Source organism: Chiroxiphia lanceolata, chromosome Z (genome assembly GCF_009829145.1).
Source record: "Chiroxiphia lanceolata isolate bChiLan1 chromosome Z, bChiLan1.pri, whole genome shotgun sequence".
Classification (NCBI taxonomy): Eukaryota; Metazoa; Chordata; class Aves; order Passeriformes; family Pipridae; genus Chiroxiphia; species Chiroxiphia lanceolata.
This window is the reverse complement of record NC_045671.1, coordinates 72,255,557-72,280,497: the sequence shown is the minus strand read 5'-3', so window position 1 is coordinate 72,280,497 and position 24,941 is coordinate 72,255,557. Positions and strand designations below refer to the sequence as shown.

General features: G+C 38.7%; 1 protein-coding gene across 8 annotated transcripts; it reads left to right on the top strand.

The window, feature by feature from the left end:
• Positions 1-293: 293 nt before the first annotated feature.
• On the top strand, positions 294-24,941 carry SECISBP2 (SECIS binding protein 2). 8 transcript variants are annotated; one of them, XM_032676880.1, is made up of 18 exons: positions 294-362; positions 1,419-1,564; positions 3,451-3,643; positions 5,603-5,732; positions 6,111-6,265; positions 7,425-7,512; positions 9,272-9,396; positions 9,911-10,069; positions 12,809-12,910; positions 13,763-13,882; positions 15,052-15,184; positions 17,673-17,842; positions 18,619-18,757; positions 19,219-19,348; positions 21,031-21,251; positions 21,976-22,130; positions 22,594-22,795; positions 23,451-24,941. In XM_032676880.1, exons 1-18 carry the CDS (start codon positions 321-323, stop codon positions 23,558-23,560), a joined length of 2,520 nt encoding a protein of 839 aa, XP_032532771.1. In that variant the 5' UTR covers positions 294-320; the 3' UTR covers positions 23,561-24,941. The 8 variants fall into 8 exon arrangements, with proteins under 8 accessions (XP_032532771.1, XP_032532777.1, XP_032532778.1 ...); XM_032676887.1 differs by having other exon boundaries at positions 309-362; positions 1,517-1,564; XM_032676883.1 differs by having other exon boundaries at positions 309-362; positions 1,419-1,516.

The following is a 24,941-nucleotide window of genomic DNA, read 5'->3' as shown; positions in this document are numbered from 1 at the left end:
GATCCCGCATTCCCTGCCCTCCCTCCCTGTGGCCCAGGATCCCGCATTCCCTGCCCTCCCTCCCTGTGGCCCAGGATCCCGCATTCCCTGCCCTCCCTCCCTGTGGCCCAGGATCCCGCATTCTCTGCCCTCCCTCCCTGTGGCCCAGGATCCCGCATTCCCTGCCCTCCCTCCCTGTGGCCCAGGATCCCCAGCACGGACCCTTCCCGCGCCGCCCCGCCTCCATTGCTTGGGCGTCACGCGCGCGCCCCGCCCGCGCCGTGGCGTCATCGCTGCGCGCCGTGCACGGGGCCGGGGCGGCGGCGGGGCCGAGCCCCGCCATGTCGGCCGAGAGGCGGCCGCGCTCGGGCCGCGGCGGCGAGGTAAGGGCGGCGGCGGCGCCCGCAGTCCCCTGCTCCCCCCTCCGGCTCTTCCCGGCGCCCGGCTGCCTCTCCCTGACCAGGGGTCTGCCCCGCCGGCCGCCCGTGCGCCTCCCCGGGCAGGGTGCCTCCCGCGGCTCCTCGGATCAGCCTTTGGTTCAGACCGGGGAGAAGAGTCCTTCTGGAAGGGCAGAACCGGGGGGAGGGGTCGCTTAGGTTGGAGCACAGCGAGTCGCTTCCCACCGCTTGGGATGGGGAACCCCAGGCGTAACTTCCAGTGAGTTTAAGTGTGGAAAGCTCTTCTTATTCGGGCTGGGGAGTGCTGCAAGGGCAGGTAGCCATCCCAGTCGCTGTAAAGATGGGTGCCCAGGCTCTGATCGGTAACAGCGGCGTTGTGCGCACCAGTCAGGCTCGGAGGTCTTAGACATCCGCCTGCGATCACAGCTGCGTCCTTCGTGTTTTGATGACACGGCAGTCAAGACCTCGAGTCTCGTGTCATTGTCCTTCCGCATATACATACCCAGTTTAGCTCGATGGTAATTCAGAACAAATGGAAGACTTACGTTACTAAATCTGTGTTGTGCCAGAAACAAGAAGGCTGTGTAATAAAGTGTTCGTTTTAGGCAGTCTGCCTTAAAATACAGATGTGCACTGAGACATGATTGTTACATACTTCCAGAGTTTGATTAGCAGTAATGCGAATATATTTATGAATTTTAGCTTATACTGTTCAAATATGAAGTAAGAATTTGCATATTTGCATTTACTGCATCTTATCTTAAGCAAGCTTCTGTCCTTTATGTAATTGACCTGTGTGAGTGTTTCATGATAAGTGAGGGTATTAAATAACTTTTCAGAGCGATCCCATTTTTCTTTAGAATTCCTTGGGGGTTTTTTTACCCTCTTCCTCCATTTCTTTTTGGTGAGTTTATTGTTTTGCATGTTTTGTTAGAAGAGAGCAAACTAACACTTTCCAATGACACTTAAGGTCACAGGACTGAGTATTTTTCACTTATTAATCTCCAAATGCATGTAGCCAAAACCCGTTTTGTTTCTCAGGGCATCAAGTTGTCAGCAGAGGTCAAACCATTTGTTCCAAAACATGCGGCGGTAACTGTGGCATGGTCAGAACCCTCAGAAGCATGTGTCTTTCCTAGGTACTTAACTACATGCTACCCATTTGTTCAGGAACCATCTTTGGATAAGTATGTATATTTTCTGAATCTTATTTCTTGGGGGATTTTAACCTTCTGGTTTTGGACTTTGAATACTCATCGGAAGTCAGGGCTCCAATACGTTAATAGTCTAACTGTAGAAGTGCTTCTGCATTGTCTTCATGATTTAGGTTTTTACGTCAGTGTTCCTTGGGCATGTGTCTGGTATCCTGCTCCCAAAGGCCTGTATGGTTACAGAACATTAAGGAGGATGTGGTGGTCTCCAGTGATTGATGTGGCTTGTTTGTGCTTTGGAAGGAGCTGAATCCAGTCCTTGGGTGAAAGAAGGGTTGCATTATGATCGAGCTGGGCTAGATATAGTTGTATAAAAGGAAGAGGAGGAGTCTTCAAGACGGCTTCTTATGCTGTAAAGCGTTTAATATATGGGGCCTTACCTGGATCTCCTCTCCACGACCCATGCATCCCCAGAAAGGCAGTTTTAGTAAGAGTGCTATGGGTTTCTAAAAGTCTTGGGGTTTTTTGTTTGGTTTGGTTTTTTGGTTTTGGTTTGTTTTTTTTGTTTCAATTAGGGCCTGAGAAAAGACATAGACTTAAAAAAGTATTTTTAAATCCGGAGCAAACTGGAAAAAAGGCTACATAGTAGGGTGGGAAATAATTGAGTCTTGTAAGAATCTAATGGTGTTACAGAATTCCATCATTGCTTCTCAGGACCCCAAGCATTGGATTAATTATCCAATTACTACGAAGTTGTTGGTGTGTCCTTACAAGTACAGCCTTAGTAAACATGGTCATTTTAGGCCTTCGTTTTATCCTACAGGAAATGTCAGTGTTTTCAGCCTATTTTCATTTGTAATATAGATATAATGTTGAGGTGAGTTATGGCCTGATGTATGCATTAGGGGAAAACCACAGCATTAGCATTAAATCAGTTCATATGAAAAAAACCCAACAAAAAACCAGCAGCAGTATTCTGATGAATGTTTTGCCTTGTTGGAGCTGGGACATATATTTTTGAGTCTTATTTAACATTTATTCTCTGTATAAACTGATTATAAGCATTGTTTTGACTACAGTCTATCAGAATTGCAACGGTCACTATGAAATGTGTTATCTGAAGTCTTCTGTTCTGATGGGAAAGTTTCTCTGTTTGTCATTATCTACCCAGAATTCCAAGGCTGGCCACTTCATAGTGAATAGCTTTAAAAACTAAATGCACCTTTCTTAAGCTTGGAAATTTCCATTCTCCCTAATCAAATCTGGACTCAGTATATTTCTGGACTAAGTGTGGATGGAAAGTGAAAGGGAGCTTTTGAGCATACATTTGAAGGGAAGAGACATGCCCCAGTTGTTGTGTTTTTGTAAATTATTATGGTTAAATGCAGGTCGGTTAATTATTATCTTACAAGTCCACGTCATATTTCAAGCATGTTTTGTACTCCATAAAGTGGTATACTCCTACTTTGTTATTATGGCATTTTAAGACAGGTTTTAACGTTTGTGTTTTTGCAGTCAACTCTGTGACTCATGTCCTGTCATTACACTGTGCTTTTGGTTTGTTTCACAAGAAAAAGCCTACTGAAAATAAATATGAAGAATCTTGCTACCCTGAAACAGGCATGAGAACTGTAACCTCAAAGCAGACTAGCTTTGAAACTTGGAAATTGTTAACTTCTGTACTTTAAGATATTTGTTCAACTGCATGTTTTCACAAAACAAAATTTATTATTTTTAAAGAGATGTGTAGCAGTGAGTAAACCCTTAAGTGAAATAACATGGATTAGTTTTCTTTTGAAATAGCGCTTTCTTGTTAAACAAATTCTTTAGCCAAGGAATGGTATGTTTGTCTAGGCAACAAGTAGATGCTGAAGACTTGCACCAGGATGACTTTAATTTCTTTCTCAATGTCCATCACACAGTGGTCTGGGAGATCCTGCCTTCCGTGAATATTCCAGCTGCTCTTACCCACCTGACGTTGTGGCAAATGCGTGTCCAGTAGCTGGCTCACAATATCATTCTAACAACTCAACACACTATAATGGTTCAGGAATAGTCGGTGAATCTTCTGAGCAAGCATATCCAATCAGACAAGAAAGTAAGAGTCTTTCAAAGGTGAGCAAATACGTGTTTTTTAAAAATGAGTATTCTTGTTTTAAATCAACTTTATAAATGTTTGATTCCTGTTATTTAAAGTGAATCATTGCTCTTGTAGTGATCCTGAATGGCATTTAAAGTGGGTAGTAGTTTAATGTACCCACATTCAAAAGTTCACAGAATTCTACACTTCAAATTAATACAGTTTTTCATGCAGCATTTCTGGAACATGAGAGAAATTTAATTCTTTTGTTTTTTTTTTTCCTCAGCAAGCAGCATCTAGGGGAAAAAAGAAGGCCATTCATACTGTGCTTTCCATTGTTCGCTATTTGGTCTTGGGAGAAAAGGGGAAGGGCTATTTTTGAGTCTAGTGGCAGCTTCCATGAACCTGAGTTAAGAAAGACTTGGTGTATCTGTAGTCAGCTGTGTGACTGCTAAGTGATGAGACCACATGTTGTTAAAGGATTTCTAGGACTTACTACAGGTAGAAGACAATCCAAAAGAGAGTAGGAACTTGTGTTGCTGTGGAAGTGGAAGAAAGATTAATGTTAGAGGAGTACTCTTTCAGTGAAAAGTAAAACAGATGTTCAGTAGACATATTCTGCTATTTTTTGTATGTGCCCGTTTGGGGATAAATTTCCTGAAACTTGGATAAATCCTCAAAATATAAAGGGTTATAATGTATTATCAACCCATTTCCCTCTGTGGTTAGACATTGTGTCTCTTAGATTTTTAGGGCTGCTGTTGTTTCCATCAGTAATATGTTGTTTCATGTAACCTGTTCTCCAGTCACATCCTTCTGGTTTACCTTACTCCCCAGGCAGAGACCTGGTAACTTCACTGTGGTCAAACCTGTGTAGAAAAATTGTAAGATTAGGTCCTAAGCATGCATTACTAGACATAAGATACAAAATCTAGAATTGTTAGTGTTCTTGCTGAGAGGAAAATTAGGCACTGAAGCTGTGTGGGGAGATGATGAGCTCAGCATTAGCACTCAGCGTTAGGGGATGTAACGTGAAGAAACTTCATTAAGCTTCTGGGAGGAGTTCTGTGATCTTGTAGTGGCTTGGGCTAAGCTGTGTGCTGTTTGACAGTCTTTGTCATTGTTCCCTGTCATTTATTTTTTTGTGAACTTAAGAGAAATGATTGATCTTTGCAGCTTTGCATTAATTTGGTCACGTCTCCCAGCGCTTTAACAATTTAGCTTTGGAGATCAAGAAATGCCTTGTCCTCCCACTCAAAAATATAATTTTGCTGCCAGACCTACTTTGAATGTAGTCCAACATCCTGTAATCAGAAGGTTAAACCACTTGTCTAGATTGGTGTAGCATAGTTTACATAGATGTGTGTATTCCTTGCTTGCTGTACTGATTCCTACACCCAGCTCTGCCAAACTGTGCTTCTTGGAAGAATCACAAGGCTTTCATGACTGTACAGTATAGGTGAATGTGTGTCCTTTGCAGGGATCATATAGATCTGTCTTTCCTAACTACTTTGTCTGCTCTGAGATTTTTGGATGTTGTGGCATCAGTCTCATGAAGTTTTGCCTGTAATATGTAATTTAGTCAAAAGATCGGCATGCTTTTAAGATTTTAACCCTGTTCTAGAAGAAACTCAGTTTTAGAAAATCAGATTGACTGATTTAATACCAAACAATGTTAAATTATTGGAAATGCTCTGATTATTGGGGTCTTAAAAGTGCAGTTGTGTAGAAGCATATGGAGTTACCCATCTTGCATGAGCTATAATAAGTGCTAAAAATGGCACAGTTAACAAGGTAGATGAAATTAAATAACACGTCTCTAACTGGCTGTTCCTATTTTTATTGGTTATTTGTGGTAATGGTATACTAACTATGTTGTATTAATTTGGTGGTCAGGCTCTAGATGGAGAAGTGGTTAACTGTAACTCAAGGCAGACTTGCTAACTTTACGAAGTTCAAGTAAAATCATCTAAATATGTCACAAATACTTGCAGCAGAGGAGATCAAAAGAAAGTGAGAAAAAATCGGACAAGAAAAGGCATGATGGAAGTGACTCTTCAGTCAGAATTATGAACAGGACTTCATTCCCAACTCCTGCATGCAGCAGAGATTCCATGAAGCCAGGTACAAATGTGTTTTTTGGTTATAAGTTCGTGAGATAGATGTAAAATGATTGTCTGTGCTCTAGCCTACAGTTTGAGATCATGTCTCTAAACCTAGAATAGTTACATAAAAAGATACCTTTCCTGTGTGACTGTTTTTGAGAAGGGTGACTTAGATCTTTTGCTGATTGAACAAATTACCATAAACTGATTCAAAAAATTTCTAAAACAAGCATCTGAATTTACAGTTGCTTGTTGAGTCAGTGTTGTGTATACATTGGTTATAATTGCTAGTTTTTTTATTTAATATGAGCTGTGTGTAGCAATAGTGTATTACAAAACATACCTAGAAATTATTGCAAGCAAGTTTAATTACTTAGACTTTACATGCTTTATTCAGACAGGTTCAATAAAACTACAAACAAGAAGTCAACTCAAACTCCAAAACCAGAGTCTCTTCCTGTACCCACATTTGAAGCTAGCATTCTGGATTTCCACATGTCACAGAGTTTGGGAAGCAGTGAAACACTGAATGTACAGCACAAAAGTGCACCAGTAAGTTCAGTGGGAAGTAACACTACATGCCTTAGTCAACCTCAGGTGTCTCTTTTGCTGAATACAAAGGATAGCCAATGCTTTCATGTTGCAGAACTCGCAAAAATAAAACTTGTCCGAAGTGCAAGCATTTCTGAATGCAGGCATTTTGTGTTCAGTATGATAGTTTAAGAGCTAGTTAAGTACCTTGCAAGCAAGGAGTTTCCAGAGCAAGAGGTTGTAAGGTTCTTTTTGTAGATGGTGATATCGGTGCTTGCTGTCTCTCACCCTTTCTTACTGTTCTTTCTTTGTCTGTGCTGCCAGTAGTTAGAGGAAAGCCAGGTACCCTTAGAATGTAGATTGGTGCTGCTGTAGTCTAGACTTCTAGGTTGCCTGTACAGACCACATATATTCCTGAATATATATTTCTTAGGAGCTTATTATTTTCTCTTTCACCTGGAAATAATAGTTAAGCAGTCACTTACTTACCCAGTGTGTAACAGATTTAAGAAAAAAACAAAACAAATCTGCATTGTTGTGCTTAATTACTTTGTGCTAAAGGATAAAAATAAGAAACTGAATTCCAGAAGGAGAAAAAACATTGTTGAGATGTAAGGATTTAACTTTGTTCTTCTTGATTTCCTTGCTTCCTTGTTTGTTAGTAAAATACTGCTGTTTTCAACAGTATGTCATACATATTGAATCAGAGTTTTCATCAGTGATAAACAGTTAATAATTTTGAAGGATCCAAAACGAATAATATTTCCAGTGCCTCTGAGTAGAAAACTGCCTGTGATGGAAAAAAGACCTTTCTGATATCACTTGAGTTTCCTTTTTCATTACTTATTTAAGTTTGATGATGGACTTTTTTTCAAGTATGCTAAAAACATTAAAATATTTTATTGTTTGTTGTTAGATCATGTTTGAGTGCTTTTGCAAAATGTAAGAAGGCATCTCTTCACACCAGTGAAGAGACATCTGCTTATATTTTGTAATGCTGTAGGGTTGAAATGATGGTTCCACTAAGAAAATCAACAAAAGGCTATAAAATTTCCTACACCTTTGTCTGTGGATGGATTAAGGATTTTTTAATTTATGGTGGGGGTTTTTTTGTGTTTAGCTCTGTTTAGGTTAATGATTTTAATCCTGCTTTAATGATACCTAACTACTTGTTTTACAGGAAGATACTTCTGCAGAAAGCAAAGCTTCATCAAAAACTTTAAATGAAACAGGAACCAATTTAATTCCCTCTTCATTTGATGGTAGAGGTAAGTGCTCCAAATGCAAAATTATTTGCCTGTATTTTTTACTGCTTGCATCTCATCAGTTTGGAAAACTGAAGTGTTCTGAGAAGCTGTGGATGTGTAAAGTTAAAAAAAAAAAAAAAAAAAAAAAAAAGAATTAAAGAGCAAGTTTATTACAACAGGAAAAAAAAGCCCAAGCAAATTAAGCTGTATCACTTTCTTTCAAATGAGATGACCACTTACTGCTCATTGCTTCTCATCAGCTGGGATTATAGAATTGTGGAATCATTTAGCCAGCACCCCCAGGCCCTTTTCCCCCAGGCAGTTTTCCAGCCACTCTGCCCCCAGCAGAATTGTGTGAAGAAGGTTCTGTTCATCAAGACTCTGTCTTGGAGGCATCAGTTGCATTAAGTATTGAATTGTCTTTAGTGTCTCTCACTGGATTTCTGTGTATACAAAGACATGCTCTGGTCTGGACAGTTTAGTCCTTATCTTCCTATTGGCTTCAGTAAGGATTCAGAAAGGACAGGTTAATCTACTGGCATGTCTTGAAGGGCCCTCTAAAGATAAACGTATTTCAGAAGCTTTAAAGTCATGTGGTAATGTTTTTTTTTGTCACATACTATTCTCGATTCTTGAGAATTGTCCTGTCCCTGAGAATAAAGTAGCAGTTTCTGGTGGGTTGACCTTGGCAGGCAGGCAGACTCCCACCCAGCTGCCCTCTGACTCTCTCTCCTCGACAGGATGGGAGGAGAAGGTAAGATAAAAAAGCTTGTGGACCAAGATAAGGGCAGAGAGGTTGCTTGCCAGACACTCACCACAAGCAAAGCAGACTCAACTTGGTAAAGATTAATTTATTACCAATTAAAAATGGGGTCAGACGGTGAGAAGCAAAAACAAAACTAAAAACACTTCTCCCCTACCCTTTCTTCTTCCTAACACTGAGTGACACAGGGACACAGGGCCCACTCTCTGCCATTTCTTCCTCTGTAGGGCCACAGCTGCCTCTCTATGGTCTGCACCACAGGCTGTAGGGACATCTCTGCTTCAGCACCTGAGGCACCTCCTCCCCCTCCTGCTGCACTGACCTTGCTGTTGGCAGGGTTGCTGCTCTCGCAGTTTTTCTTATCTTATTCTCCCTCCCAACACCTGCACAGTGTTTTTTACTCTTCCTTGAACATGTTCTCACACAGGCACCACCAGCCATGGCTGATGGGCTCTGCTGGGGCTGGCAGTGGGCCCATTTTGGAGCTGTCTGGGGCTAGCAGTGTCCATCCCCTCACAGAGGCTCCCTGCAGCCTCCCCCTGCTACCAAAACCTTGCCATCTAAACTCATTTTGCTATTTAATTGCTCAGTGGAAGTTTTTCTTCAGAAGAGTTCAGATTGTGTTCTGTATTTGTTGTGTGTTAGGAATATTTACAGAATTGATTCTGTCTGAGTTCTTTCAGAACATTGATATCTCTGAGTTGGTAGTGGGTTACGTTCTTGTACACTGAAACACATGAGGTATAGTGTAGTTAGTATGATAGATTTCCAGATATTATTTAATTGTGATTCTGTATATGGTGTTGGAAAGTATATGGATTAGTTGCAATTCAGGAAAGCTGTCTGGAGAAATAACGTGTGAGTGTCTTGTTTCAATCTTTCCTCAGGAGGAATATGGCTCTGCTGTACTTGCTAGGCCTTGATTAATTCATTAATGGTCCTTTTTGTTTTGAATATTTGAGAAATATTTTTGAGACGTCTTTGTGTATCATTTTTTTTTCCCTGAAACACCTGGAGATGGCTCTGCTCAGCCACGTGTGTCTTGGGCCGGGGTACTTTCACAGCCCCCAAAGAAAATTATTTCATCACCAGCATCTGAAGGTCTTTCCAGAGGCAAAGGGAAGGAAGACAGTGAACCAAAGGTACTTGAGAATCCTCTGCTCTCAACTGATTTCTGTAACTGTGATTGGGTCTCTTTACTGGCTTTCTTTTTTCCCCCAGGTGCATTGTCCATTTCTAATGTAGCTTTTAAGAGATAGTATAAAGGCACTTCGTTCTTATTAGAATTTTTCTTGTAGTGGAAAAGAATCACAAAATGTCAAAACCACAGTTCTACTGAACAAGAACTTTCACCTTTTATACTGGATTTTTTTCAATTTCCTGACCCTCAGATTAAGACATGAAACATGGAACTCTTGCCTTGTTTGGCTGGATATTTCCTAATGAAATCTCAGTAGCCCCCATGTGTTCTGATAACAATGCAATGTGCTTTAAATGAGGAATTCTTACAGGTCCGAATTTCCACTTAATGTCCTAGCCTGGATTGATTAAAATACCCTTTTGTTGTGTAAGTGTAGTCACTTGCATTTATTTTGGTAAGTAATACTGAAAAAAAAATTAATTTCTAAAGGTTGTACCTCATAACTGTTTTTTCAGCAGTCAGAAACAAAAAATTATGCTAGTGAAACTGAGCTTGAAGAAGGTTCAGAAAAGAAGAAAAAAAAGAAGAAAAAAAAGAAAAAAACAAAGTCATCCACTGATGTAGAGAGACCTCAGAGTGAATCTACTACAATACAGGAACCACCGAAGATTGAGGTACAGTGAAGAGGTTTTTATTACTGTTCTTTTAAGTGTGTGAGTATATTAGGAGACGAGATGATGACACAGCTTTGCACAAATTTAAATTCAAAACCTTTTTGTAGGGGATATTGGTACAGGTTTATTTCAGCTGCGGTGTTTGTCAGAGGTTACTGGTAGGAAACAGTTGTACTTTTTCAATTGCCACATACTCAATGAGCACAGAGGAGTGCAGAGGAGACTTAGCAAATTTGGAGTGATGTGTAACAGATAACAAAAGTCAAATTTCTTAAATTAAAGATATTCTGAAGCAACTGTTGCACAGGGGATGGGGAACATACTGAGTACTACAGTGTGCCACAGCTTTAAAAAAGGCAGTTCCAGTATTACAATTGTGACTCTCTCACATCAGAAAGCAATTTCTGTGTAACATAGCTGACACCACTTACATTCCTGGCTGCTAATTCCAGTTTCTTTCCAAATTCATGTATCTGTAATATGCATATTAGTATTTTGATACTTTTGTGTATCAGTATTGCAAAAACATTAGACTCTCCCACATTAGGGAATTGTTATATGGTCTGTGGTTTAACAGTGCTTCATTGAAGGCCTAATATTGTACAGCATGAAATAACAGCATAAAGAAACCTTCCTGGCTGGCTTCTGTTCTGTATGTTTTAACTTGGCACATGAAACAGAACTGTGTCTACCCAGTTCCATTGTGTGGTCCCTTGTCCTGGAATGGCACAAGAAATGACTGTTAACAGACTTCTTTGTTACAGAATTAGGATTAGAAGCAAAGACCAGCAGGTTCTTTCTTATTTTTGCTCTGTGCTGCCACACAGTGCCTGACCTGTGAATGGCAGAAGTCCTGGAAAATAGTAAAAGGGTAATGGGACTATTGAAGACAAAACTGGAAAAAAATGGCATAGAGTCATGGAACAGGACATGCACATTGCACTGAAATTCGTGTTTTGGCAGTGGGGGAAAGTTTTCAGGCCTTCCTGGTTTGCTGGGAATGCTTGTCTCCTCATCAGTTTGAAAAATGGGTGAGATGCTTGAATGATGCTCTTGAACTAATAAAACAGGAAAGGATCATACACATGGAGCTTCTGAGCACCCAGGAGGTCTGAGAAGGTTCTGCTGTGTGCAGCAACTCACCAGAGCAGTATGTTGGATTGCTTCCTAGTTTATACAAGTCAGACATTTATAGACACTGGTAATGAGCATAAATGGGGAAGGGTAATCCTGTTTTTCCACACATAGTGATAGGCCCCGAGCTAGATACTTTCCTTGAAGAATAAAATATTGAAGCTGCTGTTGATAATCAGGGTAGTGCTAGTAGTAGTGGTCAAACATGCAAACAGTGCTGGGAATCATTAGGAAATAAAAAGGAAAATGGATTATGACAGTACAGAATTTCAGGGCATGTCTGATCTGAATACAGTGTGGATTTTGTTTTCTTATGTTCCTCTTACTCCTTAAAAAAAATACACATTTGAAGTAAAAAGGTAGACAGAGGGCTCCAAAAAGAATCAAAGCTATGAAGCAGTTTCTGTGGGAGGCAAGACTGAATAAACCAGGATTTTTCAGTATGTTAAATACATGGCTAACTGGGAATCTGACACTGACAAGAAAATAAAAAGGAAATTATTTGGCCTTTCTCCTAATTTTGTTTGATGTCCTCTCATTCTTACAGGTGATGAGTTAAGAGCAAATATAGGGAGGTGTAATGTCTCACTAAGTTTAATTATTTTAATTATTCATGTTTCTACAGGGTGTTGCAAATACCAGAAATTGATTTGCATTTAAGAAGCAATTGGACAAAATGAAATAAAATTTTATTCTAGTGGGGGCTGTTTACATCTGAAGGTACTATATATGGTTGCAGATGTCCCTAAGCTGGAAGAGTGTGTTTGTGAAATATTTTTCTTGCAGTTCCCTTTTGGCTTACTTCCAAGCTTCTTTAAAACCATTTCATTGGTTGAGGTGTGTCAGTCCTTGTGCTAAAGCTTCCTAGTTTGGGGTGTTTAAATGAAGCCTTTCAGGCAGAAGAGGTGTTGGTGTGTTCAGTAGTATTGTATCACGGCTAAAAAGGCCTTTCAGAAAGTGGGAGGAGGAACAATTGAATGAAAACCAAACTGGTGGATCAGGATCATTGTGACTGAGAGAGTGGATGTAAAGTGCCCAGTGTAGAGCAAGCTCCAGCCTGTCTGCACTTGGTTAATCCAGATTCTGCATAATGTATCCTCTACTAATAAAACTTACTCTAAGCCACAATAATCATTTGAGTGATTTATATATTTATTTCCATGCTCTAGTACTCTGTTACATACTGCCCTTTTTGTTCTTCACCACTCACATGTTTAAGGGAGACTTGCACAGCTGGAGACTGTACTGGAAGAAGAGGGAAGTTGTTTGCAAGGCTGTTAAATAATTTGAAGAACACTCATTTAGGAGTCATTTACCTCTTAATTATTTATATCAGCTGATAGCCATAACAAGCTGCTGTTGGGAGCATTTCTCTTAAAAACTCTTTCAGCCCTGAATTAGCTGCTGCATAGAAGACATAACCATTGTAGTACTCATCATACTTGGTGGCACTACAACTTGGCTTCTGAATTTTTGTAGCATGAAACAAATTACGATGAATGTTTGATAAGCAGGGAGAAAATCATTTGAATGTAGAAAAATCAGTTTTGAAAACGTGGACTTGGTAGTTATCTTACAAAATCATCTTTTGATTGATTTGTTTAGGATGTTGAGGAGTTTCCTGATCTGACAGCTGCTTCTGATAGGAGAAACAGGGTAGGATCTCAGAAGTCATCCTTTACTCCTGCACTCAGAAAGCAGTCTGAAGTAAGTAATCTTGCACCATTATGCAAATCAAATGTCAATTATGAATCCAAGATGTTTTTTGGGGGGTTTTCTTTACGTGAGTGAAATAAATCCCAAGAATTTGGAAATTCATTCAATAGGGGAATGAATCCTAAACGTAAACCGCAAGGATTGAAAATATGACTTTTCTTGCCAAGCAAATACCATAAATAATAAAGGTGAAACTCCAGGTTTTTATTTCTTTGAAATTAGTTTTGCTGCTAAAAATTTTTGTCCTTGGCTTTGCTTCCCTGTGATTATTAGCGGTTTTAAAAAAATCCCAAACCACATTGTTTGCTTTGTGTGAGGCAGTAAATTGCATTGACAGGGATGAGTGAGTAGCAAAAGGCACAATAATTGCTCAGAAAAGATCTGTTATAAAAGAAGTGCTACACAGACATGTACCTCAGATGAAAGCAACCCCTTAGCTTTGTAGACATAAGTGGGATATAACCTCTCAAAGCTTACTGTAGAGACGTGATCATTAGGCCATTCATGCTTCTGTAACAAATACTTGAAGATGTAGCTGCCTTGCTAGTTTTTTCTTCCAAATCTGGGGAGGGGGGAGATATAAATACAAGTGTGATTAAGTAGAGTGGTGGCTGATAAATGATCACATTTCTAGAAGGCCATGTAGGGCCTTCTCTTTTCCAGGCTGAAAGTTGTACTGCTCAGCTTGGAGTCCTCCACAGATTCGCTGAGGGTGCCCTCAGTCCCACTGCCTGTGTTCTGTTTGAATTTAATATCATCTTCACCCTTTTCCATGTGTCTTTAAACGTGTTTTTAAATGTTTTCTCTTCCTCCCTGTCACACTTTTGTCTCTAAATTTCAAAGACCCATATCCCTGAAGAGCCTTGTGATACTCAGTCTCCCTCACTGGATGAAACTCCCAAGGTGGACGGACTGACAGGGAAGCAAGCTTCATCTTCGGTATTAGAAAGAAAGAAAATACAGGTAAATGAATTTATGTTTGGAAAGAAGTTTACAACTCAAAATGACAAAGGAAATTAACCTCCTTAAATATAAGACTAAGACCAAGCTCATCTGGGATTGTATTGGTACTTTGAGATGAGTGACGAGGTTTTCTTGATCCGAAGCAGTTAGTGGTAGTAATTGCTAATGCCCAGTTTGTGATCCAGAGTTTAGGGAAAAATACAAACTTTTCATTGATGTCTATGAGTTTTCCGGATATCAGGAATTTTTCTTTCACCTGTCTTACTTGATTGTGCCATAAATTCCAGTCCAAACTGATTGTCTAAGGAGCTGGGAACCTATTATAAGAGGTTCTGACAGAATAAGACAAGGAGGCAAGGAGATCCCATTATCTCGGGGCAAGGAGGAGAAATGGGGAGTAACAGTGAGGCCAGTCAGTAGTTCCATATTGGTGGGTAGGTTCTGGCACAGCTCTGATGCAAGGTGAGATCCCAGATTAAGACTTAGAAGGTCACATTCCATAACCTTGTTGTAACAGGAACTATAATGAATTGATCCTCCAGGGTAAGACTTCTGAAAGTGCAATATCTGATAGTCGCTTCCTTAACATATTTTGCTGTGGTAATTTACTCTTTCGTAGTCTTTGCTAGACTGTTCATGTGTATGTAACCTTTGTATATTCTGAATCATTAAATATGAAACACAGCTTTTGCCTTCTCTTCAAAGCAGACAGATCAGTGCTTATTAGGAGGTGGTGCAAAGATAATGACCTCTCTCTTTAATAAGACATTGAAGATAATGATTTATTTATGTTGCAGTCACATACCCTGGAAGACTAAGAATAGTTTTTCTGTACTGTTAACAAAACTCTAAATTCTGATAAGCCTTTTATCTTTTTCAGAGATAGATGGCAGTCTGACCAAAGTGGGAGCCTGACATAAAACACCTTTTTATTGAAGACTTTATACTTTTATGCTTTGTTGCAGTACCTATTCAGAAGTTACTTGAACTGTTTCTGATTTTTTTATATTTTTGACATTGAAGTTGATGTGTATTTAAAGATCATTGAATCAAGTTAAAAATCAAAAGCATTGTGGATAAAGATGTTAGTGTGTATATACACCATACAAAATAACAGTCTTTGCATTCTGAAATGGAGAGCATTACTAATTGATACTGAACTCGTTTAGGAAACATCCAGGAGCAGTGGTAAGAAGAGTCAAGTTCCTGTGCAATTGGATTTGGGTGGCATGCTGGCAGTCTTGGAGCAGAAGCAGCAAACAGAGAAGTTGAAACAGTCTTCTAAACCTGTGGTGTTTTCAGGTATTTGTTACTGTGAAATTTCTTTCCACTCTAGTTGGTTTTTAAGTATTCAGACATTTAAATGTATTTAGATTTCTGATCTGTAGTAATCTCTCAATATCCAGGCAGGAGCCGAGTTAACCAGATACAAGCGAAAATGAAGATTCTTTAAAAAAAAACAAACAAACAAACATGGCAATCTGAATTGTTTGGAGGAAGACTTGTGAAAAGAAGAATTTTCAGGACAGTGGCTTATAAAAGAATACCTTGTATAAATATGAGACATGTTTGAAATGTTGCTTTGACAGAAATACCAATGTTCCTGGAGGGTTTTGCTCTGCCTGTATGTTACTGTTCTGATCTGAACCTGCAGGAAGGGGCTACACAGTAACAAAGGCTTTCTTAATCTCTGATCCTAGAAATCCTAGAGCTGTAACTTGAGTGAAAAAGCTCCTTTGCAAGCACAGGGTGTGTTATTTGGGAGTCAGGCAGCCCAAGTATGTTCTGACATACCTGATAACTGTGAAATAATTTATGTTAACAAAATGCCAGGTTTTGGTAATGGAGAGAATCTTTCAGTCCTTCTGGATGCATAACCAGAAACAAATAGCCCAGTCTTTTTTCATTATAGGTCCAAATCTAATCTTGGCGATGCTGGTGTAGTATATTTCTCAAAAGGAACCATGATTTTTGCTAGAATTTGATGATGATGACATTTTTCTCCTTTTTGCAGCAAAGTGTTCTTTTAGAAATTATTTCAGAAAAAACCTAATCACAGGAGACTTCATCTTGCAATACTTATTTAAAAGCTCATTTAAAAGCCATCACATTAAGAAGTTCAAAATATCAAGCATTGATGAGATTTTCCTTCACTAAGTGAAAGACCTTGTAATATGCTTCTTAAATACTTTTTTTTTTTGCAGTTGATCTTGGTTTGTTTTTTTTTTTTTGTCCATTTGAGTAACTCAGACTCAGTGCTGCAGAGCTGCTAATAACCAGTTTTTTTCAATAAAGTTATACACTGTTTGGATTGATGAGTAGATAGATGGTGGAGCACAAAGGTATGGGTTGAAATACCTGTTTTCAATCTGTTGCAGAAGAGAAATTGATGTGTCATGTTTGTATCCTGGTAGTATAAGGCAGATCTTACTTTAGCTTTATACTTTTTTATATGTTCAGTGCACCCATTAAATTGGTGGGTACCAAAATACAGCTTTAATTTGTGGAGTGGCATTGTGTGAACTCCATAATCAGAAGAGGACAGTGAACAGGAAGGGCAAGGAGTGTGACCACAGACAGGTTTTTTTTCTTAATTCCACTTACTGCTTCATGTGATAAATAACATCTGTGAAAGCCATCAAATTCAGGAGCATGAGAACTGTGAACTTGAAATGATAATGTACTCAGTGAAGGAAATATGTATCTGCAGGATGTATGCTTATGTATTTCCTCAAATCCAGCTTCAATTATTGTGGTCACCTATGCTGCACAACATTCTTGGCAGTGTTTTTATTTGCCTTTGATACACAGAGCCAAAGGAGAAAAGTTGCAGTGTAGCAGTACTGTGAAGTAAACTGCTCATGGTAGTACTGCGTGTGGTGTTGGAGGATCAGCATATAAATACTGTGGAATGAAGATGGCTTAAGACAAGCTGCCAGAATATTTGGGTGTTTTTTAGGGAAGAGAGGGTTGCCTGAGTCACAAAGGTGTCAGGCTCGTTTCACTGATACTTATGTCATCCTCTTCATTGACTTGCTAATGTAAACTGGTTTATATTGCAGGAAACTGAAGTTTGACAAAGTACTCTCACAGGATGCAGTAATTCCTACTGATAGTGAGGGAGAGTAGTTTTTAGGGTGTGAGGCTGTGGTTTGGAAAATCCAGGTTTAGTCATTTGTGCAGTCATTTAAAGTTTCTGTGCTTTAAACCCTCTAAAAAAATAAAAGTAAAGTAGACATATTTTGGGAGCTGTGTGGGTTAAGCAAAAGAGACATAGCTGTAGCTTTACATTACTCTTTACCCACATGCAAATGAACTTCATCCATCTTCAACATAAGGTGCAACAAAGGGTATGTGTAAGTGCTCAAGATTATTTACAGCAAGAAAGTCTAAAATCTGTAATACTGCTACCCAGTATTTATTTTAACACAGTACAGAATCTGTGGAGGAGGAAATGCCATTACTATGAAACATGGGGAGTCCTGAAGGTTTACCAAACTAGCATGGCATGATGTTGAAGGTAGCCTGGACTGCAGTGTTTTGTTAAGTTCTGCTTTTGAGAGTTCAGAGACTGAGCCTGTGATTCTAGGGATATAATAAAAGCAAAGGGCACATCAGTCTTCTGGGAGGAGTATCTTTTTAAAGTTTCATGACACTGGATTGCCTGTAAATAATCTTAATAGCAACACAACACAAATTTAAAATGTGTATGCCAGTCCTAAACTTGAAGTTGGATTCTAGTTTAGGTATTCTTTACAGTTGTCTGATGCAGACTTTTTTTTAATCTCAGTTGGTGGTGCCATACCATTGCTTTCAAAGGAACCTTCTACGGCCACGAAAAGTCACCGGTTGAACCAAGGAAAGATGCCTCATAACCCTCTGGATTCCAGTGCTCCCTTGGTAAAGAAAGGGAAACAGAGAGAAGTACCTAAAGCAAAGAGACCAACACCTCTTAAAAAGGTCTGCATATTTTTTACCCTAATTAATTTACCTTTTACCTTAATTAAGTTTGATATTACTTTAAGAGTCTGTTAAGCCCTCTCGCATGGAGATCTGCATCTCAGTGTCCACTTATCTGAATTCCATTTTAGCTTTGCTTGGTTTCAGAAAGGGGAGGGGCTTGGGGGAGAAGAGGGTGGTCTTGCTAATGGCATATACAAACTCCCCAAAAATACACTTTCTCGCTTAAATCAACTGGTAGCTGAAGAGTGCCACTAACAAAAGTGTCCACACATCATTGGTACAGGGGGACATGCAAAGAAATATTAACTTCTTTTGGCAAATACATACTTATTTTCTGGACTGGGGAGAATGGATCAAACAGAGGCAGTGTTTGATGTTTCTGTGCTCTTCCAAGCCAGAACTTCAGCTGATTCTGCAGAAACTAGGTTTAGGTCCATCTGGTGATTTTTCTTGTATCTTCTCTCTTTGCCCATTCATGTTGCTTCCTGTCTATACAGTGGATTTTTTTTAACTTTAGTTCTTCCCTTATAGTTTATCTCTAGTAAATATTTTCTCCACCCTTACGCTGGTAATCAAGGTAAAAGTCCTTTTCTGTGTAAATTTAGGAAATATCTTCCCTTCTTTTTGTGTGCAAATAGAGAAAATAAAGTTGTAAACCTTAAATGCCAGTGCTGAATCTCTTTACTAATGGTCTGTATGTAAATATGTGGTAAGAGTAATGCTTTGTTATCTCTGTGACTTTGAATTGATTTGGTTTTGATACATACTTGCAGATCATTCTGAAAGAAAGAGAACAAAGAAAGCAACAGCACCTGTTGGAACAGAAAGCAGCACCAAAAGATGAAGATAATGTTTGTCAGTCTGCAGAAAATATTACTGAAAACGAGACACTTCTACAGGATAGTCAAGCAGGTATCTTTCAAGAGAAGCTGTAATAACAGTACGTAGCTGAAAATTTGAGAGTGAGCACATTTAGTACTTTTTGAAAATTCGTACCAAATACTACCAAATGAAAGCTGTAACCTCAGAATTTTCTAAGATTCATCTCAGACTTATCTTGCCTTCAAACTGGGTCAAAGCTCATAGTCAGTGTAGTTGGGTAACAGGGATTCTGATGACAGTTTCACACTTCTCCACCTGTTGGTTTTATGATATGTTGTAATAAGAGTTCCCACATGCCTCCGGCAATTAATGAAGTTTGAAATGAGGAAAAAACCAGTATTGAAATAAAAGAAATGTTTGACCCTTTTCCCTACTATCACAGACTGTTGTAATACTGAAATTGTGACTCCTCCATATATATTTGACAGATTGATCTCTTGTAATGCTTTTTGATTTGTCTTTTCATTGAAATATCTTCATTTACTTGATAGCTCTTCCTGTAATGCAAGTTGCTGAAGGGTTTCTGGAGAACACAGAGACCAAGGAATCTAAAGAAGGTTCTGTAACTTCAAAGCAGCTAACCACCAATCTTCCAAAAATCCACAGTAGGAATTTTAGAGAGTAAGTATGGGTTGTGTTGATGTCTGATTTTGCACAGTACCACCAATATGGCATTTTTGAAACAAGGTAGTTCAGTTGGGTTCTCTGCAACACTAACTGGAGTTTAGACTGAAGGCTCTAAATTATTTTCTTTCAGTTTTTCTGTAAACTGACACACAAAGAAATGATATGCAGAGAAAAGCATTGTAATTCTCACTTGAAAATGTATGTTCCTTGAAAGAACAAAAATACTAGAAAATCATTAGAGGCTAAGGGAGAAAAAGAAGCTTCTGTTAAGGTGTAAGTACTTTATTTTAAATAATGGAGTAACAGCTAAAGCAGTAAGGTGCACTACTTTATTTCTTAAATACTATTTTTAGTGAGTAGTGTTGTTTCATACTGCCAGATCAAATGGCAAAAATGTAAAGAATGTGAGTAACCAGACAACATTTTCATGTTGTGGCTAGGCAGAGAAATAAAAGGAATATTTATGACTTATTATGTATAAACACTTCTAGTTTTGTGTGACATGCCGTGTAAAATGTTTCTTTGTAAAAGAAGAAACAGGGGTTACTATATGTGAAGAGGTCAGAGATCCAGTCATGACAGCTTAAAACAGTTACTTGAGGAAATCAGCTTTTTAACTTTTAGTTCTCCTCTCACAAAGTCACCATTGCATCCAATAGTAGTGGTTAATAGTGATGCAGCCATTCTTCCTGGGTTAGCTCTAATTTAACTTTTAATTGCCATAACAGTTACTTAATTTGTGTCTATGCAACAATGTTTTACTAAGAGCACTGTTTGGGTTGAATATGTACAGCACAACTCAGTCTTAGCTATTACAGGACATAGAGCATTCAGTTTAGATTTTTTTCTGTCTTCAGATTAAATTTTTAGTGGTTTTAGTAGATCTGTCTTCAAGACTTACTGAAATCAATGGGAAATAGTAAATAAAAACTCTTGTAACTTACAAAAAATAATTCTGAAATAATTGTCTCTCCAAGATCCAGGATAGATGTCATGATCTCTTCTCATCTTATGTGAATTTGTCACTTGCCATCTTTCAGTTGACTATGCAGTTGATACATCTTTAGTTTTTCTCTTTGATACTCTTCTTCACTGAAAAGTTCTTTGTGTAAAACATGGGGTGTGGGGAAATAATTTATAACTCTGATCTTTCCTAGAGAGTACTAGAAGGATGGAGTACATCAGTTTTTATGCTTTTGTTATGAACAGCACAAAGCTGTAGAGTGATAAGTGAAGTTGGGTGACAGACACGAACGTAGGGAGGAGGAATTTGATCCAGTTTTCCATGTTTGTCACATGTAGCCTTGAATTTGCAGAAATAAGCCAGAATTTTATACCCTGGTTGCAACAAAATAGAAAAATGCTTCAGTAGAAAAAGATTTGCACGCCTCTATCTATTGGTATAAAAATATATGCAGTTTTATTGTACATGTGTGTATTTTTAGTATGGTTTGATAAGGGGAGCCAGATAACACAAGTAACAAAACTTCCTCTTAAGTTCTCAGACACTGAAAAGAATCTTAAGTAGATTTTTGTTTTCATGTATATAGTAAGTGTGTTTGGAGTGGAAATAGAAAAAAAAAAAAAAGCAAAGACATAGAATAGAAGTTACAGTTTATATTTTACATGTGTTACAGTTTTAGGGGATTTAACATTTGATTGATCCTTTCTTCCAGTTACTGCAGCCAGGTGCTTAGTAAAGAAGTTGACAGTTGTGTGACAGACCTTTTAAAAGAACTGGTTCGTTTCCAAGATCGTTTGTATCAGAAAGACCCAGTAAAGGCCAAGATAAAACGCAGGCTTGTTATGGGTCTTAGAGAAGTTCTGAAACATCTGAAGCTGAAGAAACTGAAGTGTGTCATCATCTCTCCTAACTGTGAAAAGATTCAGTCAAAGGGTAAATAAGTTCTTAAAATATATATATATATCTGTTAAATAAAAGAAATGTAAAAGAGCAGACTTGGTGTACTGGCAGTTGTTATTGCAGGGATTTATTTCAGTAGCCTTTGAAATCCTGCCGTATAAAGTTGCCTGCCTTGTTCAGGTTGTTTGCTGCTGTGCAGCTGAAATGTGAGCTGAGTAAAGAGTGGCTGGGATGGGAGAAGTTATCTGAGGCTAAGGCCTCTCTGGTTCCTGTTTGGCAGTGCTGCTGCACAAAAGATTGCACTGGCATGGCTGAGAAGATCCAAAGGTTGCTCTGCCACCGTGAGGCATCCTACTGTATCAGTCTCTTGTAGGCCACAGGGTGACAGTAAATTGTCAGTGATAGTTTGCTTAAAAGTTGTTGTAATTATTGGGATTAATTTAATTGTTGTAGTTGTTATCATTTAAATAACTACTTAGCAGCTGGGTCTTTTTTTGATGCTAGATGAGACAATACTACATATATAGCAAAATATGGAATAGTAGCAGTCTAAGGACAGTGCTAACTAAGAATTAAGAAAAAGAAAAAACAAGTTCTCCTCTAAAAATGGGGATCCAACGCTGCTATTGAGATCCCTGCATTTTTTCCTGTAAAGTGTAATTTCAGAACGGACCCCGTAACCTTGGGATATTTTGTGCCACGTTTTAACAGTACAGCTCTTTAGTTCCAGTCAGCTTGACTGTGTTGTCTGCTGCAGGTGGGCTGGATGAGACTCTGCACAACATTATCGACTGTGCCTGTGAGCAGAACATCCCCTTTGTTTTTGCCCTGAACCGCAAGGCCCTGGGCCGCTGCGTGAACAAAGCAGTGCCTGTGAGTGTGGTGGGGATTTTCAGCTACGATGGGGCTCAGGTAAGCAGAAATGGGTCAGTTCATGCTTCTGCTGAGCTTTATTTTTTTTTATTTTTTTTTTTTTTAACCTGGGAGATGAAAATGGTCTGATTTTTTTAAGGTTTTGTTCGTTTTCTTTTGCTTTTGCACGTTCTTCGTCACTGGTCATATACAAAAAGAAGCTGGTTTCAGAAGTACAGCCAGTCAGCACTGTTTGAAAAAAAAAATACTTTTGCCATCTCTTTCCAACATCCTCTTAATCTCTCTCTCAAGTTGTTTTTTGGGGTTTTTTTTCCAAGAGAACTGGTGTTTTTATAAATGCTTATAAATGATGTGTTTTTCATGTCTTCGTACGTACTTAGCTGCTCAGCTTTTATGTATGGACATACACGTTCTGAATAAGGAATATTCACTACAGATTTTCAAGGAGATGTTAATGCTTACTGTATGATTTGAACTCTGCTAATATTTTATATTGCTGTAGGACCATTTTCACAGAATGGTGCAGCTGACAACAGAGGCCAGGAAGGCCTACAAAGATATGATAGCAGCTTTAGAAGAAGCAGCTAAAGGAGGACTACGAGAAACCCAACCCAGCATCTTAACACGTGAACCTGAAAAAAATGGCTTATCAGAAACTGGTAAACCAACTTCCAAGGACTCTGATGAGGATGTACCAAATTACAGTGAGTATTTACTGATTTGTTTTTTGTTCCATTTTCATTCATGGTGCTCTTCAATCCTGCAGTTTTCAAAGGACACCTGACACTAGTTGTTATTAAGCCGGGGGAGGGGGGAGATTCTTTTCTATTATTTTCCCCATGATTTTATAAATCTGAGGTCAGCTCTTGCTGAGGAAGTGCTAAGAGAAAATTCCTCTCTGAAATCCACTGATGGCAGGCAGTACTCGCTGCTTTGTTCAAGGAGGTTTAACAGAGCTCCTTATTATATTTCTGTTTGTTAAAAAATCCGCTTGGACTTCCTTCTAGAAGTAAGTGCATACTCTGTAACTATGGTTGTAGTGAACCTGTTTGAGATGCATCTTCCTGCCCACAAGCATTCACTTCTAGAAACACTTTCCTAAGGTTGGAATCACCTTCAGAGTGGATCCCACCACTGCTAAACTGTTCTTTCATGCATCTCCTGATGTTGCATGGTATAAATGCCAACATGCCTGGGTGTCAGTTTATCTCAGCACTTATTTGGAAGAGGGAGTAGAGAATCGACTTCTCATTTTAAGTTTTTCCTCAAACATTATATGGTAACATGTTTGCTGGTTTTTTTTGTTTGTTTTCTTGTCTGTTTGGTTTTCTGTTTGTTTTGTTTTCCAATATTCCCTAGTTAAAGTCTGGAAGAGAAAACTTGAAGAAGAATACAACCCATATGCACTGGAGTTGGAAAAGAGTGCAGCTGCTGACATGGCGATAGTGAATTTGGAAGAGCATCAGTAAATCCATTCTGTGGGGCTTTTATTTTTTTTTTCTATTAGATCCCTAGGAAAAAGGATAATTTTAAGAACTATCTGAATTTAGCCAAGTAAACTGTTCTGAATCCCATTAAGCAAAATATACACTGGAGCACGTGAGGCACTGGTTAATGTTCTTTATGTTCTATGTGTTTGGCTGATTACTATAGCAGATGCAACAGCAAATTCTTGTAGCCCCAAACTACTTAAAATGGCTTGGCATACTTTAATAGACTAGCACTGATATTTTTTTCTTTTTTTTTTTGGTGGTGATACAATATACCAAAAGAATCTGATGGAAAAATAACTTTCTTTGGGAAGAGATTCCTTGAGCCAGAAGGTTGGGGCTTGAGGGGAGTTATCCTTAATTTTTAACTCTTGTTTAAAGAACTTCAGCTGTTACTTGATTGTGGGTTTCTTCTTAGTTTTTTCCTTCTAATTGAATAAGCCTGCTCAGATGGACAGGCTGGTGTCAATGTCACTTCCTTCAAGTCAGCAAGAAATTAATTTGGGGCAGGCAGCTTGAGTGAAACTAATTAAGGAAGGGCATGATGGCAAAGTTCCCAGTTAGCTCTTCTGTGTGCTATCTTGTTCCTTTGGGCTCACACATCAGGTGTAAAGGAGAGAGCACAGACTACAAAGGTCTGAAATTACTGAAGTAAATATGCTCTGTTTAGACATTTTATAAATTTTATGTTTCTGTTGCTGCTGAGACTAGTTTATCATAGATCCTGCTTTTAAGTTAGAGCATACTGAAGGACAGCAAATGTGCCAGCCTGCTATCCTGTCTGTACCTTCTCCTTCCTGAGACTCCTCATTCCTTCAATTTGGGGTTGTGCTGGTATATATATATATATATATATAATGCTAAGAGTTTTTCAGCAATCTCAGTTTGTATCTAAATAGGGAAAATTTATATCTTATAAGAAATAAAGTTTGTATACTAGAGGAAATAAAATTTTAAAAGCAAAATGTGCTTACAGTAGTGACGGAGCATCTTAGTGGGAGTGGCCTGTATAAATACTGTTGTGTGCAAGTTGTAGATGTAAGAGGACAAGCCTAAAGGAAGTAATTGGAGGGATGGACATGTAACTTCTGTCAGCTCTTCTGGAAGGTGACACAGATGCCATGTGTGCTGCTGCCAGCATCTCTGAAGTGTGTCTGTAAGTGCTTCACCACAGTGAACATTTGTAGTGCAATACTCTGGAAAGTAGCTGCCTTGTGATGGTAGAAGTGATATAAAAACTTTAAATAATTTTGAAATGCAAACAATTTTGTAGAATGTAAATTGTATAAAATCTGTTACAATATATTGATTCTATAAAGAATGGTTGTGACTTAAGTAAACTCTTCTGGTGGGAATTTAA